Source organism: Epinephelus lanceolatus, chromosome 8 (genome assembly GCF_041903045.1).
Source record: "Epinephelus lanceolatus isolate andai-2023 chromosome 8, ASM4190304v1, whole genome shotgun sequence".
Classification (NCBI taxonomy): domain Eukaryota; kingdom Metazoa; phylum Chordata; class Actinopteri; order Perciformes; family Serranidae; genus Epinephelus; species Epinephelus lanceolatus.
In genome coordinates this window covers 6,907,986-6,932,214 of record NC_135741.1, presented here as the reverse complement: position 1 = coordinate 6,932,214, position 24,229 = coordinate 6,907,986, and the positions used below count along the sequence as shown (strand labels likewise).

Here is a 24,229-nt window from a genome sequence, read left to right as displayed (position 1 = left end):
GTGTTTAGTATAAAACAGTTGTTTTGTCAGTGAACGCTGTGAGTTGTAATGGAGCCGGATTTTGTAACATTGCCTTTGTTAAATGTTGCTGTTGTCCCTGGCTTCATATGAGTAGAGGAAAAGTTTGCTAGCTGCTAGGCTAATTCATACAATGTAAATTGCCATAGGCTTGTGCTAATAACATTAGCATGTTGTATTTGTGGGGAAAATGTGTCCAGATAAAGACAAGTGTTTGTCTGTGAATGCTGCTGTGTACTTGTATTTGAAATTGTTGCTATTAAGCCAAGTTTAATGTGTGTTTTGAATCAACTAAACTTTACAACACTTCTGCCGCCGACTAGTGTTTTGGAGGTGTAACTGTTGTGCAGCTGCATATTTTCAAACGGGAATACAATCCCTGTCTTTGCATTTTATTTTGATCAAAGTCTGTTTTTATAAAACTGCTTGTGACATCTCAAATGTGGCTTTGACTTGCAACTGAAACCATGTAGCCCATTTCGTACATAATACCGAGAAATATATCTTGTATTGCCAGTCAGCCTGTGAATACCGAGATATGGATTTTGGTCCATATTGCCCAGCTGTAGTTACTGTTTACTTCAATTCATGACGAATGTTCTGTTTTTGGATTCTCCATTCACTGTGGAGGCATGCAAGAAAAATCGTCTTCGTCATGATTTCAAGGTAACACGCGGTGAGTTATCGATATATTTATGGTCTTTTTGTGGGTGAAGTATTCCTTAAGCGAGTCCATATATGTATCTTCACTATAATATAAAGCTACTTTAACACTAAGCTTTTCAAGTAATTACTCTTTAAGAGGGAATTAGCTTAAGCCTGACATGAAGACTAATCCCAGCTTTGCAGATAAACTGCTCTGTCACCCTTTGCTTCTTTATATATAAAGAGATAAATGGAAACACTGGGACCAGGCTAGGTGGAAATATAAACACTGGCTTCCTGTGGTGACGCTTATGTACACAAAAGCTGCGTTCAATAATATTTATGGCTCTGGAACAACTCAGCAAACTGAACTCATTAATCCTGTGCGACTACCTGTACCTGCTGTGTCCGACAGAAACGTGCACACCGCCTCATGTGTAAGGCTAATTAGGCTTGAAAACATTAAACACAAATGTTACAGTAATTCATAAGTATTTTATTACACAAAGAAAATTGCTATCACAAAGTTATCACTGAACATTTAAGCAATAAATATGAAGTCCGTACACGACAGTATAATGGCGACTATGTTTTGTTACTGGAAAGTAAAGGAAAAGGACTCGACGATGAAACTGAACAAGAGGGTCACAAACACACACACACACACACATTGAAAGAAAATGACAAACAGATGATTATGAATACGCCCTCCGTGACACAGTTCCATATTAGGCTGGAACAATGTTTCGAGTGTTATAAATGAATTCTGTTCAGCTCTCTGTCCATCTCTGCAGGCATGAATCCAAAGTTTCTGTGCTTTCTTGTCTCGTCGGGAATATGAACGACTAACAGAGAATGAAGCAGCATCTCAATTGTCAGTTCTACTCTGTTCTGCTCCGCTTGTTACAATCTGATCCAATGAAAAGGCAAACATTTGGGCCCCTGAAGCTCCAAACAGGCTGGCAGTGAGCGAAGGTGTCCTTGTGTCCACTTAGGACAAACCAATATACACTCTCTCCTTTCCGCATGTCTCTCCACTTTCACTTGCTTCCTCTTCCTCTACTTTTCACTCCTTGGCTCTGCCCCCTCCTTCGGTCTCTGGCTGTGTTTAGGACGGGCCTCCACCTCCCTGGGCGTCTTGGCTGGTGGAGCCCTCTGCCTCAGGGGCTGGGGAGGCCCCTGGGTCTCCTTCTGGAGAAAACAACAGGCAAAACAACAAACAGTCAAAGATCTGTGAACATAATCAAGCTCAAAATTGAGTTGGCATTCCTGACAGCAGCCGATAAATCTGCTCTCAAGCTTCAGATAGAGAAAAATAATGAGAATCCTGTGGAAGGAACTACAACTTCCTGTAGTAACAGTGTCAAGCCTGATATGAGATTATTTCCAATTTGTGAGGTTTCCCACCAGACCAGCGCTACAGAACTCTGATTTATAGCCGTCAGATTTGATATCATGTCATGGGAAACTTGTCTTTGACTGAAAAGGAAGTCGATGTAACACACACAACGATCAGGGCCGGGGACATCTGCGTCACATTCAGACATGTTCCTCCTAACAACTTGACACTGTGTGCTGAGAGGAGAGGAAGTGAAGGACTATTTGTCATCATGCCGCTGTTACGACTCTTTTAACTCTGAGGCAACAAAGCACAACAATCAAATCTCACAGAGACCAAAAGCTGAGCGGCACCACCTGTTCGGAGTTTGATATTTTGGCGCATTGAGACGCAGAGCCGTCCAGTTCTTGACTATCTTCAGGTGGATGCATCTGCCATACATTCTGGTAAACTTTTTTTAAACTGAAAAACATGACAACTGTGTCAAACCACACAGGCTCGTTAACTCCATCAGAAAACTTCTGGGAACAGTTATGAGAAAGAGTGTAACAATACAGAAACTCAGTAACAGTGCAGACTTTGGGTAAAAGAATACGTATCTGAATGTATATGAATACCTAAATGATTCAAAGGACTCAAAGGATCCGTTGACAACGCCCTGGTTCCACACAACACAGGACACCCCTAGAGGTCCTGTCTCCATGCCTCCACAGGGCAGATGCCCCACAGCAGATTGGACTTTGCTCTGGCCTGTCGAGGCCCAGACAAAGGACCTCTGGGGTACCGGTTTATCACAAATGCTCGACCAGATTGGGATCTGTGAAAGTTGAAAGTTAGGTTGATGTCTTGAGCTCTTTGTCACGTTCCTTGGACCATTCCCGAGCAGTTTTGTGGTGTGGCAAGGTGCACTGCCTTGCACCTGCTGCCACTGGGGGTACTGTTGCAATCAGTGGTCTATAACAATGTTTAGGTGGGTGGTGTGTGTAAAGGGGCCACCACGTTAATGCCAGGACCAAAGGTTTCCCAGCAGAACACTGAATTGTAATGAAATGATGGATGTTATTCATTTCACCTGTCGGTGGTTTTAATATTTTGGCTGGTTGGTGTATGTTAACAAGTGGAAATATTGCCAGTATCACGATATGAATTTTTCACATGATATTAAAATTATATTGGTATTATCGTGAACAAGATGATATGGCATACCCCTGCTGGCCACTGTAGTTAAAAGCCCCACCTCATCGGAAAACATGAAACATGAAATTAGTTTAATCAGTCTTGGTTTTTTTTTTGTTTTTTTTTTTTTTAACTGGTTTAAATCACCAGGTCCATTTGTTTTGTAAAGGAAGAGACTACTAAGGATAATTCAACTCTGGGTAAAAACCCCTGATTAATGATCACTAAAGAAATTCTGACTTGGAGAAGTTTCACCTGGTTTCGATCTGCAGTCCTCACCACTAGATGCCACTAAATCCCCAAAATCTTACACACTAGACCTTTAATTTTTTTTCAGTAAATAACTGATGATAATTTGCATTTGGCACCACTGGTTAGCACGTGTCACTAACTGGGTTTCCATCCAAATGTATCGCAAATTTTAAGCGAATTTTGTGAAAATGCGCAAAAGAAAATGCGAATTTATGCACGTTTCCATTCATTATTGTTTTGCGAGTATTGGAACTCAACAGGTCGAGCAGAAGGTGGCACTTCTCATGAAAAATAAAAATGCAAAAGAACACACGTAGAAGAAGAGGGCGCCGTGAGATGACGTCATTGAGAGCGTCTCATGTCCACAACTGATGTAAACAATTACTGGCACATCCATGACTACGACGAGATGGAGAGATTCCTTGGGAACTTCTTGGCTATTGCGAGAGCTCTCATCACACTCATATCAGCGTTGTCAGCGTAGCCTACATAATGCTGTGATGTCTGTGTTGGTACACCAGGCAGCGCACATGATGCAGCGGTATTCAACACATCCAGTCTATTCAGGTAAGCTGTGAAATAGCCTACACTTACCTGACACTGGAGTAATTACCTCTCTCTAAGTTCACACAGGTGTGTGTGTGAAGTAGAAGTAGGATTCGGTAGCCTACGTCATTGTTTATTCGCTAAATCTGTTTCCATTGCCAAAAGTCACATTTTCCTAATATCGATACGCTGACTTTTCCACCCCCTCCAAGGGTAAAAACTTTTTTGCAATATTTCGGCCTTTTTTCTAATTTCTGGCGTTTCCATTCAAGTTTTTTTTCGCAATTGTTAAAATTGCAAATAAAAATAGGTGGATGGAAACCCGACTACTGACTGTTACAATGGAGAAATGGGTGTTAACTCTGAGTTAGCCTTTGATTTACAAATGGTCATTTTGTGGGTGAAGTATTCCTTTAAAATAAGTTTTAATTGTAATATTTTGGGGTGAATAAGACTCAACTTTGTTGTCATGTCAGTCTAAAATACAGGTCTGCTAAATGAAATGTAGTTGTAGCTCCTTCCATGTTTCACATACAGAAAATGTACAAACAAATATTACAATATTTAAATTAGTATAAAACATAAACACTAAAATACGAAATGAAACACGACAAAGTACATTAAAAAGTAGCACTTATGGAAGAAATAAAAGAAAAGTACAAGGAAGATAAACAGTTATGTACAAACACAAATTATGTCAGTATGTGTAACATACAGTGCAAATAGAAAACTTTGGTTACAGCTGGAATGAGGGTGCAAAAGGCAGCAGTGTGGTAAAGTGCAAAACCAGTGTAACATCATATAACAGAACAGTTCCACCTTTTGTGCAGTCTGGATAGAGCGATTGATAAGATATACCTTCTCCTCCTCTTCTTCCTCCTCTTCTTGTCCTGTGTGTTAATACTTCACTGGCCACGAGTGTGATGGTGGCATTGGTGAATTACCAAACAGACCTACCAGGCCCAACAGCTCAGAGGGCCTAAACCAGAGCGTCTTTGTGAAGTCCCTGTTATTTATGTTGCATTTCTTGTCACAAAGTCAAAGGATGAGTCATTCATTTCAACAGCAGAGCCCCCGAAGTCTGAAACACTGAGCGAATGGCGTGAACATTAACTCTGAAGATGTCATGTAAAGAAACAATCATGATACATCTTAGGTGAATGTTCCTTCACTTTATCTACAGGACTTTACAGTTAGGACAATGCATCATGGGCCCTTCGACTCTGTGGGGGGGATCCAAAAAGCAAGTGCAGAACAGCAGCACTATTTTTTTGTTTTCTCTCCTTTTTTTGTAGTTTGTGCATGTTGTGCATCAGGGGGTTCTCTCACGCTTTCATGCATGAATTATTACGACCTCAGTCAAGATTTCTTGAGTGTTTTTATTCCTTTTTAGGCATGAAAAAAGCTTCTCCCCTCTCTTTCTACTCCTCCCTTCTGTTCAACTCCTTCCTCTTCACTCCTCAGCCCCCACCCACCTCCTCCTGTTCAACTCTATCATTTTTCCAGTGAACATTTTTTTGCAAAAATATTGTCAAAATAGTTTCTGTTACAAAACCTGTACATGAAATTCTAATAGCGTCAATCAGTTGTTTTACAGCCCCGAAAAAAGTCACTGCAGGTGAAGTATTTTCAACAACAATAAAGATGCAGCAATAGTATTTAGTGTAGTTGAAATATACCCAGCGGTGCATGATGTCCATGATGATTAATTGCAATTTCCTCCCAACATATAATCAACTGTATTGCTCCTTAGGTTTTACTTTGTGTTACCAGATTTTATTTACCTGCCAGGGCCTTCTATTATAAAAGGATTGGCATGATATTCCTGAGCTGCACAACATTTCTTGCGTTCTGTCGGCCATCTTGGTTTTGAGAGATTTGTGTTGCACTGACAACACCTGGCCAGTGGGTGGCAGTGTATGGCATGACGCACAGGGGTCCACTGTAGTGACTTAAATGCAACTACAGCATCAGAACCCATGCATATACAAGAAAATGTTTGTTTCTTATTTTCTTACAGACATCTTTCATTTATAGTTCATCAATAAAATGTGTAGCAGTAAAAGTTTGGTTCTCAGCAAAGTATCATACCTACATGCACAAGTCTATGCTCAAGTGTTGTACATATTTTTTGTATATTTATTTCTGTTTATACTGACACATATATTTGTGTTTCTCAAAAACTACTTAATAAACAGTATTTAAAAAAAGAGGTTCCTTCTAAGAGGCCTCTCTGTTAATGTGCTGTTGGCTTTAATTGAGTGAACCTGTGTTGGAAATCCTGTGTTGCTGAGATACAGGTGAAAGTATTCACTTTTACAGGTCTGTGCCAAGAGGACTGTCTCATAATCTGCCTTTGGGTAATCAATAGTTAAATAATCCACTCTCATCCACTCTCCCCCACACTGTCAGACCCTGATTCTGTCTTAAACTACTCCTGACAAACTTTGAAACTCTCTAACTTGTATTTGACTTTTCACACCTGATGTGTTTGATTCAGTTAAAATGACCTCAGGTCTGTTTGCCCGGTTAGTACGGTTCACTTGGGCTGGTGTCAAATCTGTCAGTCAAACCCTGGTGTGGACCAAACAACTGAACCAAGACCTCTTGAAAAAGTGTGTCATGGTCTACTTACAAGCAGACTTTGGTGCAGTTTGTTTGTGGTGTGAAAGCAAAAAAAAACAACCACTGGATTTCATGATGGCAGATAATGTATAAAAAGCTAAACGACTCATAAATCCATGTGCTGACTGTGAAATCTGTCCACAATCCTGTAATTGATTTGTATAAGACTGTGTTTTTCACCCATTTATGCCAAACATTTTGTAACCATTGTATGGATGTCAGCGTGGGTATTTTTCGGGACTAAAAAGCTGTGAAAACTACCGTCAGTTCATTAGGTCCATTAAAAAGTGTGTATGGGTCCTGATCAGAGCTGCCCCTCAATCGTCAACCAAACACTAGTCAACCAGAGAGGTCAATTTCATTGGTTGCTTAGTTGCAGAAAATTAAAAAAACAAACAAACTTGGAACTCTATAAGGAGCTGCACCTTTTGAAATAAATCAAAACCTATATGACTGGACCATGTGGGAATTTAATTTGAAAGGACAGACACAGGAAGTGTCCACACTCAGCAGTCAGACAGGAGTCAGGTTCATTTCCAGGGCTGGTACCTGCAGTTATTCCACAGGCTAGTTAAAAAAAATCCCAAAGTGTGGGATCATTTTGAGAAGGTGAAGGACGAACCCAAGGTGATATGTAAACTCATCTACATTGGTCGACTACAAACATGACGTATCATCTGAAACATGGAAGTAGCTACATGCCCATTAGCCCACAGCATCATTAACAGGCGGCTCGCTCAGTGTGTGACGTGCACTTGTAGATAAAATATAGGCCTATATTAATGAAGGTTCATTAGTACGGTTTTGTAATTCTCTGTAATGTAGCACAGTGTTAACAATATTACTGATACTATTCTTTCTCACACCTTCAACTCAAACCACAAAATACATCATTTAATATTTAAATTAATATCGTAAACATGCAGGCGACTAGTCGACTAATGGTCCTAAATGAAGACTATTGGTTGACTTGGAAAATTCTCAGTCAGGGGCAGCCCTAGTCCTGATGATGCAGGATGACAAACGCCAAACCTGTCCAGTCAATGAGTACCTGCGAGTCTGGCATGTTTTTGCTCTTGGTGCATTTGTATAAAGTCACTGTGAACAGGAATCAGATCAGAGCTAAAGGCAACTTGGCCTGTTCCAACTGAGCCCAACTGCAGGTGTGGAAGCACCCTAAGAGTAAAATTAAAACTGGCCTTATACAACAGACCAGTCTAAAATATCTTAGTTAAAAAGCCCCAGGTCTTTAATGCACAAATATATGCACATTACTTCTGCTTCCAAGCTGTGTAACTAATGTATTCAGCTGTGGATTTACTGACCTGCAGCCTTCAGGTCCATCTCTGCCAGGTCTTTGGTGAGTTCACTGGTGCTGGCCCCTCCTTCTCCCTCGCCTGCGATGTCGGGCACTGCGTTCCTGCGGCCTGTGCGATCACAGTTGATGAAGTCTGAGTACGACGTCTCCACGTCCATCATCTGTCCATGACCAGCGCTCTCATTACACCTGCCAAGAGGGAGGAGGGGAGGATGTCAGACGGCTGCGGAGGTGTTGCTAGAAGCAAATAAATCACCCTGCTGTCTCCCTTCAATGGTCTGCAGGACCCGTGGGAGGACGAATCACTGTGTGCAGTGAATTTCTACTTCAGGAGGATCAACGTGACGCGAAGGAATACTGGCTTCAGACTTTTAAAAAATATCACACACTGCTATTTAAGAGGCAGCTGAGGATGACCAATGCAGAGTGAGAGAGTGGGCAGAGAGGAGGCACTTCAGAGGCACTTCCACCACCTGAAAGGCCGACAGCCGCAGCAGCTGGGAGAGTATTAATATAAAGAAGAATGATGGCGTTAATAATTCCTATTTCTGCACAGCGATTAATGAACTCCTGACACCTCTGCTAATAGGTTGTCCTAATTACATCAGGAAAAACAAAAAGCTGCACCACATCTCTCGTAGCTCTCACTTGCATCGTCACACCCCTCTATAGAGTCCATTTGTTTGTCCTTTAGGTTCTTACACAGCAAAGATATAGGAAAAAACAGGAGAGGAGGAGCTGGAAAGAGCACTGATCAATAAGGAAAGCGTAAAAGAGTTTAAAAACAATCAGAGGACGAGCAGAGGCGTGGCCACAAAAAGCCCCAGCTAAAAAAGTAAGCAGAGGTCCCATTAGCCATTCATTCCTCTTCTGTTTCCTGTTCTCAGTCCATATTTAACTGGGTCATGGATCCTGCCAACCACTAAAACACTATACAGCTGGTGATTCCTCAGAGAGACCAGGACAAAAAGGAAGAGTGCTCCAGAAAAAACAAGACAGAAAGAAAGAGTAGTATGGAGGCCCACTTTTGCCAGTGTGGTGAAAAAGGGGATCCTGTAAGTCATGTTAATGAGAATCTTAAATTTAAAATGACGAGTTAGTGTCTCAGGGTAATGAGAAACTTTGTAAAAAATAACTTATCTCAAATGAGGAACTTTCTCAAAAACCTTTGCAAAATAACAAATTAGTACCCCAAAATCACGAGTTAGTATCTCAACATATCAAACTTTCTCAAAATACTGAGGAACTTTCTCTGAATGAGAATATTTCTTAACATCATGTTTTACTATCTCAAAATATTATATTACAGTATTAGTATCTCAAAAGTAAGGAAATTCCTTATAATGTGTGATTTCCCCCAAAATAATGACATATTTAATCCTAAAAATGAGAAAGTCTCTCAAAATAGTGACATAGGCTACTTATCTCAAAATAATGAGTTAGCATCTCAAAATAATAAGTATTTCAAGATAATGAGTTAGTATCCCACAATTGTGACATATTTATCTCAAAATTAGTTAGTAACTCAAAACAGTGACATACTTATCTCAAAATAACGAGTTAGTATCTCAGAATTGTGACATACTTACCTCGAATGAGTTAGTATCTCAAAACAGTGACATACATATCTCAAAATATTAAGTTATCTCAAAAATAATGAGTTAGTATGTCAATATACTGAGTATTTCAAGATAATGAATTAATATTTCAGGATAATTAGTTAGTATCTCAAAACAGTGACATACTTATCTCAACATAATGAGTTAGTATCTCCAAATTGTAACATACAAATCTCAAAAATAATGACTGAGTATTTCAAAATAATGACTTAGTATCTCAAAACAGTGACATACTTATCTCAAAATATTAAGTTATTTTCTCAAAAATAATGAGTTAGTATGTCAATATTATGAGTATTTTTAAGAAAACGAGATAATATTTCAGGATAATAAGTTAGTATCTCAAAACAGTGACATACATATCTCATAATATTAAGTTATTATCTCAAAAATAATGAGTTAGTATGTCAATATAATGAGTATTTTAAGATAATGAATTAATATTTCAGGATAATAAGTTAGTATCTCAAAACAGTGACATACTTAACATGAGTATCTCAAAAATAGTTTCATACTTATCTTAAAATGACTTAGTATCTCAAAATAGTGACAAATGTATCTCAAAATGAGTTAGTATTTCAAAATTGTGACATACTTAACTCTAACTAATGAGTTAGTATCTCAAAATGAGTCAGTATTTCAAAATTGTGACATACTTAACTCTAACTAATGAGTTAGTATCTCAAAATGAGTCAGTATCTCAACATAATGAAATTTCCCAAAAGACTGGGTTAGTATATTTAAATAGTGACAAACTTATCTCAAGATATTGAGTTAGAATCCTTAAGTAAAGACAACTTTCTCTGAATGAGATTTTTGTCAAAATAATACCTTACTTATCTCAAAATAATGAGTAACTTTCTCTGAATGAGATGTTTCTTTTTTGGTCAAACTAATGATTTACTTATCTCAAAATGATGTGTTAGTACCTCAAAGATGAGGAAATTCCTTAAAATGTGTAATTTCACCAAAAATAATGACTTATTTATCCCAACTAATGAGACAGTCTCTAGAAACAATGAGTTAGTATCTCAAAACAGTGTTAGTATCTTTAAAAATAGTGACATACTTATCTAAAAATAAGTTTGTATTTCAAAATAATGAGTTAGTATTTCAGGATAATGAGTTAGTATCTCACAATAGTGACATATTTATCTCAAAATGAGTTAGTATCTCAGAATTGTGACATACTTATTTCAAAATAATGAGTTAGTCTTTTAAAATAATGAGTCAGTATGTCAAAACAGTGACAGACTAATCTCAAAATGAGTTAGTATCTCAAAAATAAATAGTTAGTCTTCCAAAATAGTGACACATGTATCTCAAAATGAGTTCGTTTTTCAAAATTGTGACATACTCAACTCTAAATAATGACATAGTATCTCAAAATGAGTCAGTGTCTCAACATAAAATTTCTTAAAAGATTGGGTTAATATCTTAAAATAGTGACAAACTTATCTCAAGATATTGAGTTAGTATCCTTAAATAAAGAGAACCTTCTCTGAACAAGATTTTTTGTCAAAATAATGACATAGTTATCTCAAAATAAGTATGTCATTAGTATATCAATGAGTTAGTATCTCAACATAATGAGTTAGTATCTCAAAATAGTGACATGATTATCTCAGATAATATAGACTAACGTATTATTTTGATTAAGTTTCTCATTATAATTATTATACAATCTAACTAAATTGGCAGAACTGGGCTCTCATATAAAGAGATACTGGAGCAGCAGTAGGACGTCGTCCTCCGATGCAAAGAAAAGGAGAAAGAAACCCAAACACACTGCATCAGAGTGTAAACGTCGTCACAGCTGTTCCTCTCCTACAGCTACAGATCAGACCTCACTGCTGTGTATGAGCAGCATAACTGACTACATTACCGCTACACACACACACCCTCTGATAAAGCATGTAACACGACAGAACAGCTGAGCGGCTGTGAATCTTTAAGAAGCATGAGGGGGTTGGAGTCTCGAAGGGAACCCAGAGAAAGAATGAGAGAGGAATAAAAACGAGCTGGCAGACACGGCAGCAACACGCTGACCCTGGGCCAGTCTGTTCCCAAACCCTTTCACGCACATTCTTTTAGTATCATTCAAAGAAGGTCCCACAATTGTTTTCTTTCTCTTATATGTACAGTATGTGAGCGCCATGCCAAACAGGAAGCAACCCAGGGTCATTCCCTGAGAGGTCACGAGCCACAAAGACGTCGGCCAATGCTGTTTGGGAATATGAAAATTGCAGTGAAGGGCAAACTTTAAGCCCCTGTAGGTAAGAGCGCTACCTCAGGAAATGTCATTGAGTTCCGGGCTGCTGGCGTTTCTCCGAGTGCGTCTACTAAACACAAGAGCCACTCTGTATTCCCGACTGCAGACGGACGGTGGTGTGATCCTCTGATAGACTGTCATTGAGATAGGCAGGCTGAACAGTCATTAATGAGACAAATCACAGCGGGAGGCCAACGTCTCACAGGTTCATAATTACACCTTCACTACTACCTTTTCCTTCACCTTTAGTTCAAACATTAGTGTTAAGATGGGGCGATCATGTTCATAACCACACAGTTTATCTTATTTGTTCTTTTTAAAACCACTGGAAAGAATCATGTACATTTGTGGTAAACTTTAAATCAAATCAAGTTTATATAAAAACAACCGCAGTTGCTTTTCTCTGTTTTATATCACTGGAAACTGAAAATATTTCGGTTTGAGACCGTTGGTCAGGCATATCTAGATATGTGCAGACGCCACCTCAGGGTGTGGGGAAGTATGGGGGACACTGTCCCCTATTTTACAGCCCAAAAGATTAATCCATTGTGGAAAAGAAAAAATCTCTTCAGAGCTTTTAAAGGTGATAAACTTGAAGCGATGATGTAATGTGTCTGTGAGTTTATCTGGAGATGCAGAGCCAGGCCTTATCTGATATCAGACAGAATTTTTAACTTGTTACACTCCTGGTTCCACTTTTAGTCCGACATTGTGTCCACTCCTACCTATGTTTGTGGAGGAGGGGCATTCAATTTCCCCTAACCAATCATTATACCCCTTTTCCATTAAAATTAGCATGTGTACAAAGGTTTTTAAAGCACGGGAAAACAGCTGGAGAACAGGTTAGTAAACAGAGGCCTGCGAAAACTTTACGGTGGTTCTATTGAACTCAAGTTTGTTTGCCCCCTAAGTATGGTTCATTTGGGCAGGTGTGACAGCAATCACACTCACCAGAACAACCAGACCGAGACCTTCTTGAAGAGGTGGTCTCAGTCCGGTTACAAACGAACTCTGGTGCGGTTGGTTTGTGGTGAGAAGGTGTTCCGACCTGGATCTGAACCAACTGCAGTCACATGACACATTGTTTGGGTTAAACATGAGCATGTTACAGTCCTGGAGGATTATTAATGTGCACCTCCTCCTGCACTGCCTTAATATGCACATTCAGCACATCCAATGCATCAAAACATTGTTTTCTAGTTGGAGCCGCGCCTCGTTTTCAAACTGTATGGTTTGACTAAAATGAACAATGACAGCAATATAGTCCACGATGAGCAGCGCTAAAATCAACCTGCGTAGTTGTCCCTCCATTGTGACATTAGAAAGTGTCACATTTATCTTGCAAGTGTTTGTTTACTTCCTGGATTTTTCCTGCATGGAAATTCTGACCAATCAAGAGCAGCTTTCTCGTGCAGACATTTTATCTGGTTCGCTTGTAAATGCTGCCGTGAGAACACGAACCATCTCTAGGTAATTATGCAAATGTCTAAAAAAATTAGTCCCTGATTCAGACCAAAGGAGACAACTATAGGTCTGAAAGCAGCCTAACTCTGGGCAAAACAGCATATTTTCCAAAATATCAACCTATCCCTTTAAGTTGACCTCCTGTGATACACAATCAATGCATTTTCTACAGACTGAATATTTCATTAGATCTATCTTTGACAACAAACAGCTAGCTCTGACTGTGTATCCAGTGCAGCAATGAAATGGCCTGTTTGCCTTTTTCTACTCCACTGGCCCAGTTGTTATGGGACCTCCGTCTAATTGCCATTTGTTTGTTTAATTAGTCGGCTTGCCTGTGCATGTGGATCAGATCCTACCATGAGATCATTAACAGGTTTCCATGGAGGGATGATGGTGATGATGGTGGTGATGAGGATGTTCTGCCTCCTGCTCTCCGGCACGTGTTTACACTCTTGTCTGTCTTTGTCTGGTCTCAGCTGTGGTAGAAGCTGTTTAATGGCGCTGCACTTTGAAATGACTTTATCCCTCAGATATCCACAGAGCACACCAGGATGATGAACTTGTTTTTGTTTTTAGCGCTGGCTGACTGACTGAAGCTGTGCAGATTGTTGTTGTTAACCTGCTGTGATTTGTATGATGCAAATGATTATGTAAAGTGACTTGGAGGCAGCCGATGAGTAAAAGACACTGATGACCTTCTGTGTGACTGAGCTGATTGCAGCTGTTGTTTATTGAGCTGAATAAAAGAATAATCATAAACTCCATCTAGGGTTGCAATGAATTGTTTAGTCTTTACTTGGGATGTCAGAATGGCTTTACTTTGCTTTTGATAGCCCGATTAACTGGTGACTAACCAGCTGATTTTTAAGAATAAAAGGCAAGATGACGTGAAATACAAGAAGCCTTTCCTATTTGTCTGGCGCTCCAATGACTCAGTGAGCTTTAGCACCACATTTCAAAGTGCTATCGATTAAGAGGTGGTGAAATTTTAATGTTTAGTGATGTAATGTTTTGCCTTTAATGTATTTTCTGTTGCCTTTGCTGACAGACAGCTGGATAGCCACATTAACACTTGGAAACATGGTGCCGACTGCCCACCCTGGCGTCTCCACTGGTAAGCAAGCCTCGGACGGCGCCACTCATTCATATTTACTACTAGTAACCAGGGTGATGTTGCTTCGGTAACATTGTGCCCACCCTCCAGTCTCCCCCCAGGTTGCCCAGATGAGTTAGTGGCTCAATTGTGAGCTGCAAAACAACTTTGGCGCTGTTAACTATGTCAGCACCACTAGCCGTGCTGACACTGCTAACAGTGCTAACAGTGAAGGGGCTTTGCAGCTCAAAACTGAGCCACTTACTCAGCAGGGCAACCCAGGTGTGAGACCATAGGGTGGACACAATATCTCCACAGTAATGCTGTTGGGTTGGGTTGGTGTGACTAGAGTTAATCGCAGAATGAGCAGTGCCGCTAGCCACTAGACCTGGGTGGTGCCAGGCCCCAAGGAAGAGTGCCTAGCTTTGAAGCCAATTTTTGTAGAGGTCAAACAATGGAACTGGGTTTGTCATGTGATGCTCTGCAGCCCCTTAAGACTTTTTCCCATTGACTTACATGGCAAAAGAAACATCAGCAGGATTTGTTTCCATTTGGTCCGATAACATTTGTTAAGTCTAGAAGAGCCGCAAGATTAAATCTTTTTAACCCATCTCAAGTTAACTGAGCGATAAAGTGGGAGTAGCCAGCAGAAGTCTCAAGTGCACCTGCTCTATGGGCCGTATATTGCGGAAGCAGTGCTCGGTCATCTGAACTGTTGAACCAATTTGGCTTCATGTGCCATAGGAATAAATTGGGCACCACCGCAAATACTGTATCCATTACTCTTTATACATCCATGGGTGGTGCGCAGTGCAGTAAACTAAAGAGCTGCAAAATTAACTGATAGACCAACAATTTTCTTAACAGTAAACCGATTATGCTTAAGACACATCCTGGGAATTTACTGACCAACACCATCGCAAACGAAGAGCTCTGGCAAACCACACAACAAGAACAAACTGAAACCCAAGTCAAACGCAGGAAATGGGGCTGGATCGGGCACACCTTGAGAAAACCATCCTCCAACATGACCAGATAGGCCTTAACAGGGAACCCACAAGGGAAAAGAAAGCCAGGAAGACCAAGAAACAGCTGGAAAAGGTCTGTCGAGGCGGAACTCAAGGAAACAAGAACATCCTGGAAGGAAACAGAGAAGAACTCTGGAGGAAGTTCTAGAATGACCTATGCTCCCCAAAGAGCAAAAGGGTTTAAGTCAAGTAAGTCAAGTCAAACCGATTAACGGTTAACTATTAACATGGTGAAAAAATGTCCAGGCTGGACATTTTCAAATGTTTTCTTTTATCCAACCAACAGTCCAAAACTAGAATATATCAATTTTACAATGACCTACAGAGAATACTATAGCAGCAAAATTGTCACATTTGAAAAGCTGAAGGCTGCAAATATTATGGATTTTTTCCTGAAAAATGACTTAAATGATTTCTCAATTCTCAAAATTGTTGCTTTAATATCATGTTTCTTTCTGGACAACATACATGTACATGTCCTCTTAAAGTCACATTGTAAGTGTAATATAGTTGACCTATTACACACATGTGATGCTGGCCTTGCATAATTTAAATCTCGACAGTATCTCACACCACATTCCAGGAAATTATGACTTACAGCTCTCTTTATGTGTGTGTCCTAGTTAAACAAAAAGGCCGTCTTTATGTGAAAAGGCCAGGGCGTGCATACACAGGGAAACTTGACACAGCTGCAGCTGGAAACACTACCACAAGACAAATGTCACAGGTGTGTATTTTCACCCGAGACAATAACAACTCAATCCTCAAAGGGAAATTGCTGCAGCTCAGCTCATGAGCTGAACTCGCCTCGCTCTCTTTCCCCTCTTCTCCTTCCTGCTCTGCACTGTATGTGTGGATTGTTTCCAACGAGGGGATTCTCTCTACAAAAGTTATTTGAGGAACTAATTCAAATTCTGGTAATTCCTCTGTTCTGAGAGAAAGCTGCATTGTCGTTTCGACACAAAAAGCACGATAACCTCATTGTGAATGAAAGCACAGCTGCACAACAGCTGTTACATACGACAGGTTTGAATATGAAGTGACCACACTGGGGGAGGTGACATGTAACAGGAGAGGTTTTGGCATGCAGATATTAGGAACAAAAGCCTTTGAGATCACTGGGGGAATATGAGTCAGCATAGCCACTTACACTGGGCCCATTAGAGAGGCAGGCTCACTTCTGTCCCACCGGAGCCTTTTAAGCCTGATATGTGTGTAATAAACTCACATTATCTGCAATAACCCACACAAAGACTGGCTTCTTTGCTGATTTGGACGTCCATTAGGCCCGTCTACACAACCAATTTCAAGTCAACTAATTGTGACGCATTTATTGACGAGGCAAAAAGCCTCCACGCTTCTACTAGCAACTAAAGTTTCCACTGGCCTTTTTGAACCACAAATACTTAATGACCTGCCTTTAAGTGTGACGAGATCAAGCTGACGAAAATCAAAAAGTATGCAACTGAGAATTATTTTCATTGTGAATTAATCCGTCATCTAATTTCTTGATTCATCATTTGGTCTATAAAGTATTGAAAAATTGTAAAAAAAAAAAAAAAAAAAATACATAAAATAAAATTAAAAGTATGTAAATAACAATCAAATAATCATTCTAGTTATTTTTAAGCAAACATTTGATGGTTTCAGCTCTTCAAATGTGACGACTTAATCTTAAGGGCTGAGAAATGAAGCCAACATGGAAGAACCAAATGGCCCTCAAATGGCCGGGTCGACCCACAATCTACAGGACCCTGCGCCAATCAACGGTGAGGCGGTTCAGATAAGCTTGTTAGAAAATCTGCAGTTTTCTGGCAGGCTGGTCATTAAGTGTCAAAGCAGTGTATGTTATTAATAACTTACAGAAACACTGTGCAATAGTCCACCTTCCACCTTCTCCTCTCTCTGTCTCCCTCCCCACAACAAGCACCTCAGTCCTCAGCATCTGGAGTTTCTGCTTTCCAGTTTTTGACCAATACAATCTATTTAAACATATTTAAATCTCTCCAATTATTCCTCTGAGAATCTGCTGGCCTAACACCGTGTCTTAACAGCAGGCAAGCAAGCATCTCTGTGTCCACACTGAATCTGTTGAATATGCACTTCGGTTGCATCATGTCACAGTAGTTACGGGTATTATTTCACATAGTCTATGGTTGTCAAACATGATAATAAACTAAATATCTATTGGTTTTAGACTTTTGATTAGAAAAAGAAGACATTCAAAGACGTCACCTTGAGCTTTAAACAGGTATTTTTCACCTTTTTTCTGACATTTTTTTTGACAAAATGATCATTTAATAAAGATAGTAATCGCTAATGACAATAATCATTAGTGGCAGCCCTAAAACATGCCCACCACATTTTCCTAGAGTCCCAGGTGATGTCTTCAGATGTCTTGTTTAGTTGGAATAACAGTCCAACCTCCAAAGATATTCAATTTACAATGATATAAGACAGAGGGAACTATCAAATCCTCACATTTGAGAGGATGTAACCAGAGTATGTTCAGTATTTCTGCTTGAAATACGACTCAGGTGTTTAACCAACTATCTAAATGGTTGTTTATTCATTTCTGTCACTCTACTAATCGAATTAAGGTCTAATAAAATGCTACAAACCGTCCTGCTTCTTAATGAAAGAAACGCCGTCTTCATCAACTTGCAGTGCAAAACAGACACTCAGCAACTCTCGGCTGTTTCAGATCTCGTGGTCGAACAATAAATGAAAAGATAACTCACAGATAAAGAAGTTAACAACAAACCCTCTTATCTTACCAAAGTAATCAGAGTTGCCTCTTCTGCTCTGGGGTGCCCGCAAAGCCAAACTCCTTCAGACAAATCCCTCTGTATCCATTTACCCTCCAGTGCTAAGTGTTACACAGCGAGAGGACCATAACACTGGTGTGCCTCAGCTCTTTCTGCCCTCCTGCTCGCCTCCTCTCAGCCCCCAATAAATGTGGTCTGGGCACTGTCTGTTCACATGATGTCAGCAGCTGCTCGCCTGACAGCGAGCCCACTTCAAACGCAGGGGAGCTGTATTTCCTCGTCGGGATTAGCATTGTTGTTTCTCTCCGGTCTCCTTCTCATAAATAAATAAAAGCCCTGTCCATTCAACTCTGGTGTATGTATTTGCCCTATATCCTTCCTGTTCTGATGGGACCCGGGGCTTGGGTGTGAAGGCCTTATTTCCCCTGGTGAAGTGAAAACTGCTACTTGCCAAACAGCTAGCTTTTGCTCTTCAGCACGTCAGCCATTTACACTGGACACTTTCCCTGCTGAGGGGACAAGCACGCACAAATGTCTTCCACTAAACAGAAGGTAATTACCACCTTGCTCTCACTCAGGGACTCAAGCTTACTATTAAAGGTACGACGTAATAGTGTGTACGATTTAGGGAGATTTAGTGTCGTCTAGTGGTGAGGATTTAAGATTTCAACCAGCTGAAACTTCTCCTGATTAGAATTCCTTCAGTGTTCATCAATCGGGAGGTTTTTACAGGGAGCTAAATTATCAGCAGAGGTTTTTTCCTCTCCAAAAAAAAAACGGACCCTGTGATTTAAACTGATAGAAACACTGAATAAAGCAGTTACAAATCAGTGTTTCTCTTTCCCTGTTTGGCACTTCGCAGACAGGCCACTCGCCCAGCACCTGCTATGTGATCCAGATCTTCAGGGGTTTTTTATCATGACCCAATCATCCGCAGAACTCTCTTCCTCTCCAACACAAACAAAGCCAGTGATTCAAACCCGTAAAAACACTAAACAAGGCAGTTTCACATTACAAATTGGTGTTTCTGCGTAACTGTTTGGCATATCGGAGATGGGCAGTTAGCCTAGCACCTGCTCATGTGTGCTCACCTTTTTCTCTGATTACTTACAATCCAGACCAGGGCTCGACAGTGCGAGTGTTTCACTCGCATTTGTGACTAAAAATAGGTGTGTGCGAACTGTAAAATATATTTAGGGGCACATGTGCGCATAAAAAAATCTGCCGAAGCAGCCTATATTTTTGTCAATAAAAACATATGATAATCTAACCACAAATGTTGGAGGAACTCCAGCCGCCTTCACTCTTCCCTCTTCCCTCTTCCCCATGTGACACGGTTATGGGTGGTTTTCAAAGCCACTGTCGGCACAATAAATATAAGTCCCACTGTCGGCAGCGTGGAAATAAGTCAAAGTGTGGAGGAGAGGGACCGGGTTAAGCAGCAGACCTCCGGGGAAGCCTGCTCTGTTCTCCCCGCAGTTAGGGACCGTTCTCCACGGCCAGGCTGTCGGCTGGGTGGAAATAAGTCAAAGTGTGACGGAGACGAGGGACCGGGAAAAGCGGCGGACCTCCGGGAAAGCCTGCTCCGTTCTCCCCGCAGTTAGGGACCGTTTGCCACGGTACCACTGCTGGGCAGGGTGGAAATAAGTCCTGCAGAGTTTCAGAGGACCTGGAGAATGTTTTAGGATAGTAATAACATTATATAAGATAATCATATTGCAAAGATAATATATATAAGATAATAACATTAAAGACAAAATTAAATTGCAATACTTTTTCAAAACTTGATGATTTTACCTTTCTGTACATTTTGTATACAAATTCATTAAATAATTTTGCTTGTAAATGTCTATTTGCATCATGTTTATTACGGAAAACACATTATTTGATCAATTTACATTGGGCCCCTAAAGTTCTTTGTGCGCTCCTTACTTTTTCAACTTAGGAGCACATGTGCTCCTTGGGAAAAAAGTTAGCGTCAAGCCCTGCGACGTTCAGGACATTTGTATGTGGAGCCGAATCATCTGCAGAGGTCTCTCCCTCTCCGAAACAAACAGACCAGGTGATTAAAACCGGTAAAAACACTGAATAAGCAGTTTCATGTTACAAAAATTAGTCTTTATCCGACACTCTGGTTGCAAAAGGGACTGCATACTGCAGTTGCCAATGTGAAAATGCAACTAGCCCTATCTAGTGCCAGTGTTTGATTTGTCTGCTCTGAGCTACTGTAGAAACCTAGCAGGGCAACGTGACAAGAACCTGCTTCCTACGTAGATATAAACAACTTGTTTGAATGATGGATGGATTACTGGATGGGCCTACTGGGCACAGGCCGAGGGGCTCCTTTGGCCTTCACCTGCAAAATGTCACTCAAATAAACATATACTGACCAGGAAGATACTCAAAATGACCACAAAGAGATGGAAAGGAACTGCAAAGAGACAAAAATAATTACAAAAAGAAGCAAAAGAACCACAACCACACATTACAATGATAAAAAAAGACACAAAACTACTTCAGACGCAGAGGCCACAGAAGGAAATCCACCACAGAGTCTGTAGTTTGTGCTCTTATAAAGGAGAGGTGACGGTGCATATCTGTACCCAGGGGCTCACCATCACAATATCCGCCCATGATTTTAATTATACACTTGAGGAAACATACCCCATATTAGATATTTCAGTCGATACAACCCCCTAATTCCTACGCACTGAACCTTTAAGTCACAGTAGAAGTCTCCATCTTCTCTGTCTGACATGCAAAATTATCACTGGTAACACTGGATACTCAATGCAATTTCCTATCTCCTTCTCACCGAGCGGAGATACCGAGGATGATCACTGCCACTCTCACATAATTGCCATCCTAAATGAGCGTACTGAGCTCCTGCGCCTGAAGGCATTATGAATCAGCCGAGGGAAAGGAGATAAGAAGCCTGACCGAGGCTATTAGCATCAGCTGCTGCGTGGAAAAGTCTTCAGTGAGCTAATGAATAAAACAAAAGGGCCCGGGCAAAAGGCTGCTTCTTCAGAAAGCTACAGCCAAATCAAAAATCAATCAAGCTTGGACAGATGATCTCGGCAGGCACACAGAGGAGCATCAGACTCGTCTTCCCCACTTAACAACTCGCAGCACTTCAGAGATCAATTCCCAGCATTTGTCTCTCACGAGAGATGAGTGGTGGACAAAAAGATGCATATGGATGGCGATGCTCCAACAAGAGTTGTCCAAAAAGTGACAAAGGCTTTCTGATGTTGACTGCTGGCATGCTGAGATCAAAACTGCCATCATCAAATCATCTTTGGCCTTTTTTCTCCATCAATCTATTTGTTGTTTAGTTTGAAAAATGACATAAGAGAAACTATTTCCCAAGGCCCGATGTGAAGTCTTTCAGTGGTCTGTTTTGTCCCAACAAAAAGTCAAATATATTTAATTACACTGAAACAGAAAAATCCTGATGTTGAAGAAGCTGGAAGCAGAGGATTTTTGCAAACCAGAATCACTCCCTTGTGGTTGTACACCTCTGCCAACCTGTCAAGTAGCAGTTAACATCCATAAGTCTGTCCAGTATCTTTACATATGTAGTGAGGACTTAAAAGGAATTAATTAAAAAATAATAAGTGTATTTTTGGCAAAACATTGATGTTTCGCGCACATTTTCAACCCAGCAGACCAAAAGATCTTTACAATCAGCACGGTTTCAGGGTGGACACCCAAGATTAGTGTCACCATTTCAGTACCTGACCAAATGTCTTCCCTTCTATTCCTGACATATGACCAGCAATGGCCAGAAAAGTATTTTGGCAGAACATTATGATGTTAAAGTTGACCTTTTGGATATAAACTGTAATCACTTCATTTTATCCTTTTGGACATTTGTGTTGAATTTTGTAAAAATTAGCATATGGATTCTTGATTCATGGCCAGAAACTTGTTTGATCACCAAAGTCCAATGAGTTCATCTTTGTGTGTGGACGTTTGTGCCAAAATTCCCTTAATCCTCCTACAGACTGTGAGATTTTAGCAGTCTTATAAGTTTGGTGCAGCTAAACTGTGCCACATGGATCTAGTAAACTTTGGTACGACATCAAGTTTGATGTATGCAGACTGTACGATGACAGCGCCTACTGAATCACAGGCAACAACGTACAATGCAATAGCTTCCCATACTGAGTGCGCAAGGATGCTGCACGGGTTATTAGTTCTCCAACTGTGGAGCACAACACAGAGGGTCACAGTATCTGTGTGTGTGTTTGCTAGCTGCTAGGTTGCTCATTTGGCAGCTGCAAATCCGCCACTTTTTCCTTCCGTGCTTCATTCGTCTTTACGCAATGATGACAAGAGCTGGAGAACACATCATACAGGCAAGGCTTCTGTTGCCACAACTCCACAAGGTTTTCCTCTTTGCTGGAATCACACACATTTCTTGTAGCGTGTTTTGCCTCCATGACAAGCTGCTATCCTGCTGTTTGATTGGGTTTAGCACCAGTGTGTCATTTCATGCTGCCTTTCTATTGGTTGGTTAGTAGACGTAGGTCTCACACAATGATATCGTCATTCGAAATGTCTGACACCGTCAGAATTTTATCCCAGGCTGTCTTTGATCGCAAGACCATGGCAACAGCCATCCTTGAACCTCTCTCACTGTGCGACGTAGAGCCACCATTTTAGAGCCACGACCAAAGATATCGCCATGTTTCTTTCTTGTTGGTCATCTTTCATCTCGGACAGCCCAAAATGGCACGGTGTGTACCGAGCTTTAAGGTGGTCCTCAGATATTACATTAACGAGAATAGGACGTATGTACGGACAACTCGCAAACACGATGCCTCAGGCCACAGCTGTCACAGACATGGAGGCATGAAAAAGACTGAAATGATGACTGCTTATCAAAGTAGTTGCCAATTAATTTGCTAATGTAAGACTAATCATATCAGCTCCACCTAACTGATCAAACTGATAATCAAGCCGTTTAACTTTTGAGGAAGCACAATGAAAATATAGGAAACAATGAAGCTACAAAGTCCTGAAAAATATGGATGAAAATGAACAAAGACCTTTTTACACATTTGACTGAAGAATGAATAATGTCTTACTATAACTACTACTCCTTTTATTTTACAATGTGCTTCACGGCACAGACAGTACGGGGGAAAAAAGAAACCAAAACCAGATGGTGATAAAAATGCCATTATAAAATCTGACAATAACTAATTGCTTGCAGCAGGGCTGTAACTACTGATTATCTTCCATTATCAATTAATCTATAGATTATTTTCTCAATTAATTGATAAATCTATAAAATGTCTGCAGCAAAACAAAACAAAAAAACAATTATGACTTCCCTGAGTTCATAGCAACCATCCAAATTCAAAAGATATTTAGTTTACTGTCAGAGAAGACAAAGAAAATCAGAAAACATTGACATCCATAAACTGGAACCGGTGATTTTTGCTTACTAAAGTATTAAAATTCTTGCCTTTAATTTGCTGTCTTTAAACTATAAATTAGCTAACTGTTACAATGTGCAGCATGAAGATGGAAATCAATCTATACAAAGTAGTACTGTCAAAAATATTGATTTAGCGATATGCATTGATTTTTAATATTTAAAAAGGTTACTCATTTTCCTTGCCAGCTACACTTTCTCGCTATGTCAGTTAGTCATTCTGCCAAAAATAAAAGTTTTTCATTGTCAATATCTTGTTATTGTTACATTTAATTATTAACTTTGTATAAAAATTTTGAATTTTGTACCCTTAATGTCAATTTTAGTATCAAAAATAGTACTGAATATCGATATTTCTCAAGGTATTGAATCAAAGTTAACAATACAAAATAAAAGGTTAATAAAACAAAGGATGACATATTTCACAGCGTCTTGATGATTTTACAAAACCAGGATCGTCTATCTGCTCGCTGCCTGAGAAGCTTCAGCTCGTGGGAATTAAAGAAGGTCAGAGATGCAACGAGGTACTAAAGCAACGTGAGCCTCAGTGGTCAGAAAATCAATTATAAACTTTACAGGCAACCTGTGTGGTTAAGTGTCTGTACAGAAGGTCC

At 40.2% G+C, this 24,229-nt stretch overlaps 1 protein-coding gene across 4 annotated transcripts in view; it reads right to left on the bottom strand.

The window, feature by feature from the left end:
• Positions 1-1,138: 1,138 nt before the first annotated feature.
• pkig (protein kinase (cAMP-dependent, catalytic) inhibitor gamma) overlaps positions 1,139-24,229 on the bottom strand; it is a 48,297-nt gene continuing 25,206 nt past the window's right edge. For 3 of the 4 annotated variants that reach the window (XM_033627918.2, XM_078169780.1, XM_033627917.2), the window contains exons 2-3: positions 7,927-8,108; positions 1,139-1,854 (exon numbers count right to left, since the gene is read on the bottom strand). In XM_033627918.2, coding sequence (XP_033483809.1) covers positions 1,772-1,854; positions 7,927-8,080 — 237 coding nt within the window. In that variant the 5' untranslated portion in view covers positions 8,081-8,108 and the 3' untranslated portion in view covers positions 1,139-1,771. Of the gene's footprint in view, positions 1,855-7,926; positions 8,109-18,175; positions 18,329-24,229 lie in introns of those variants that run through there. The other variant, XM_033627919.2, reaches the window with a different exon arrangement.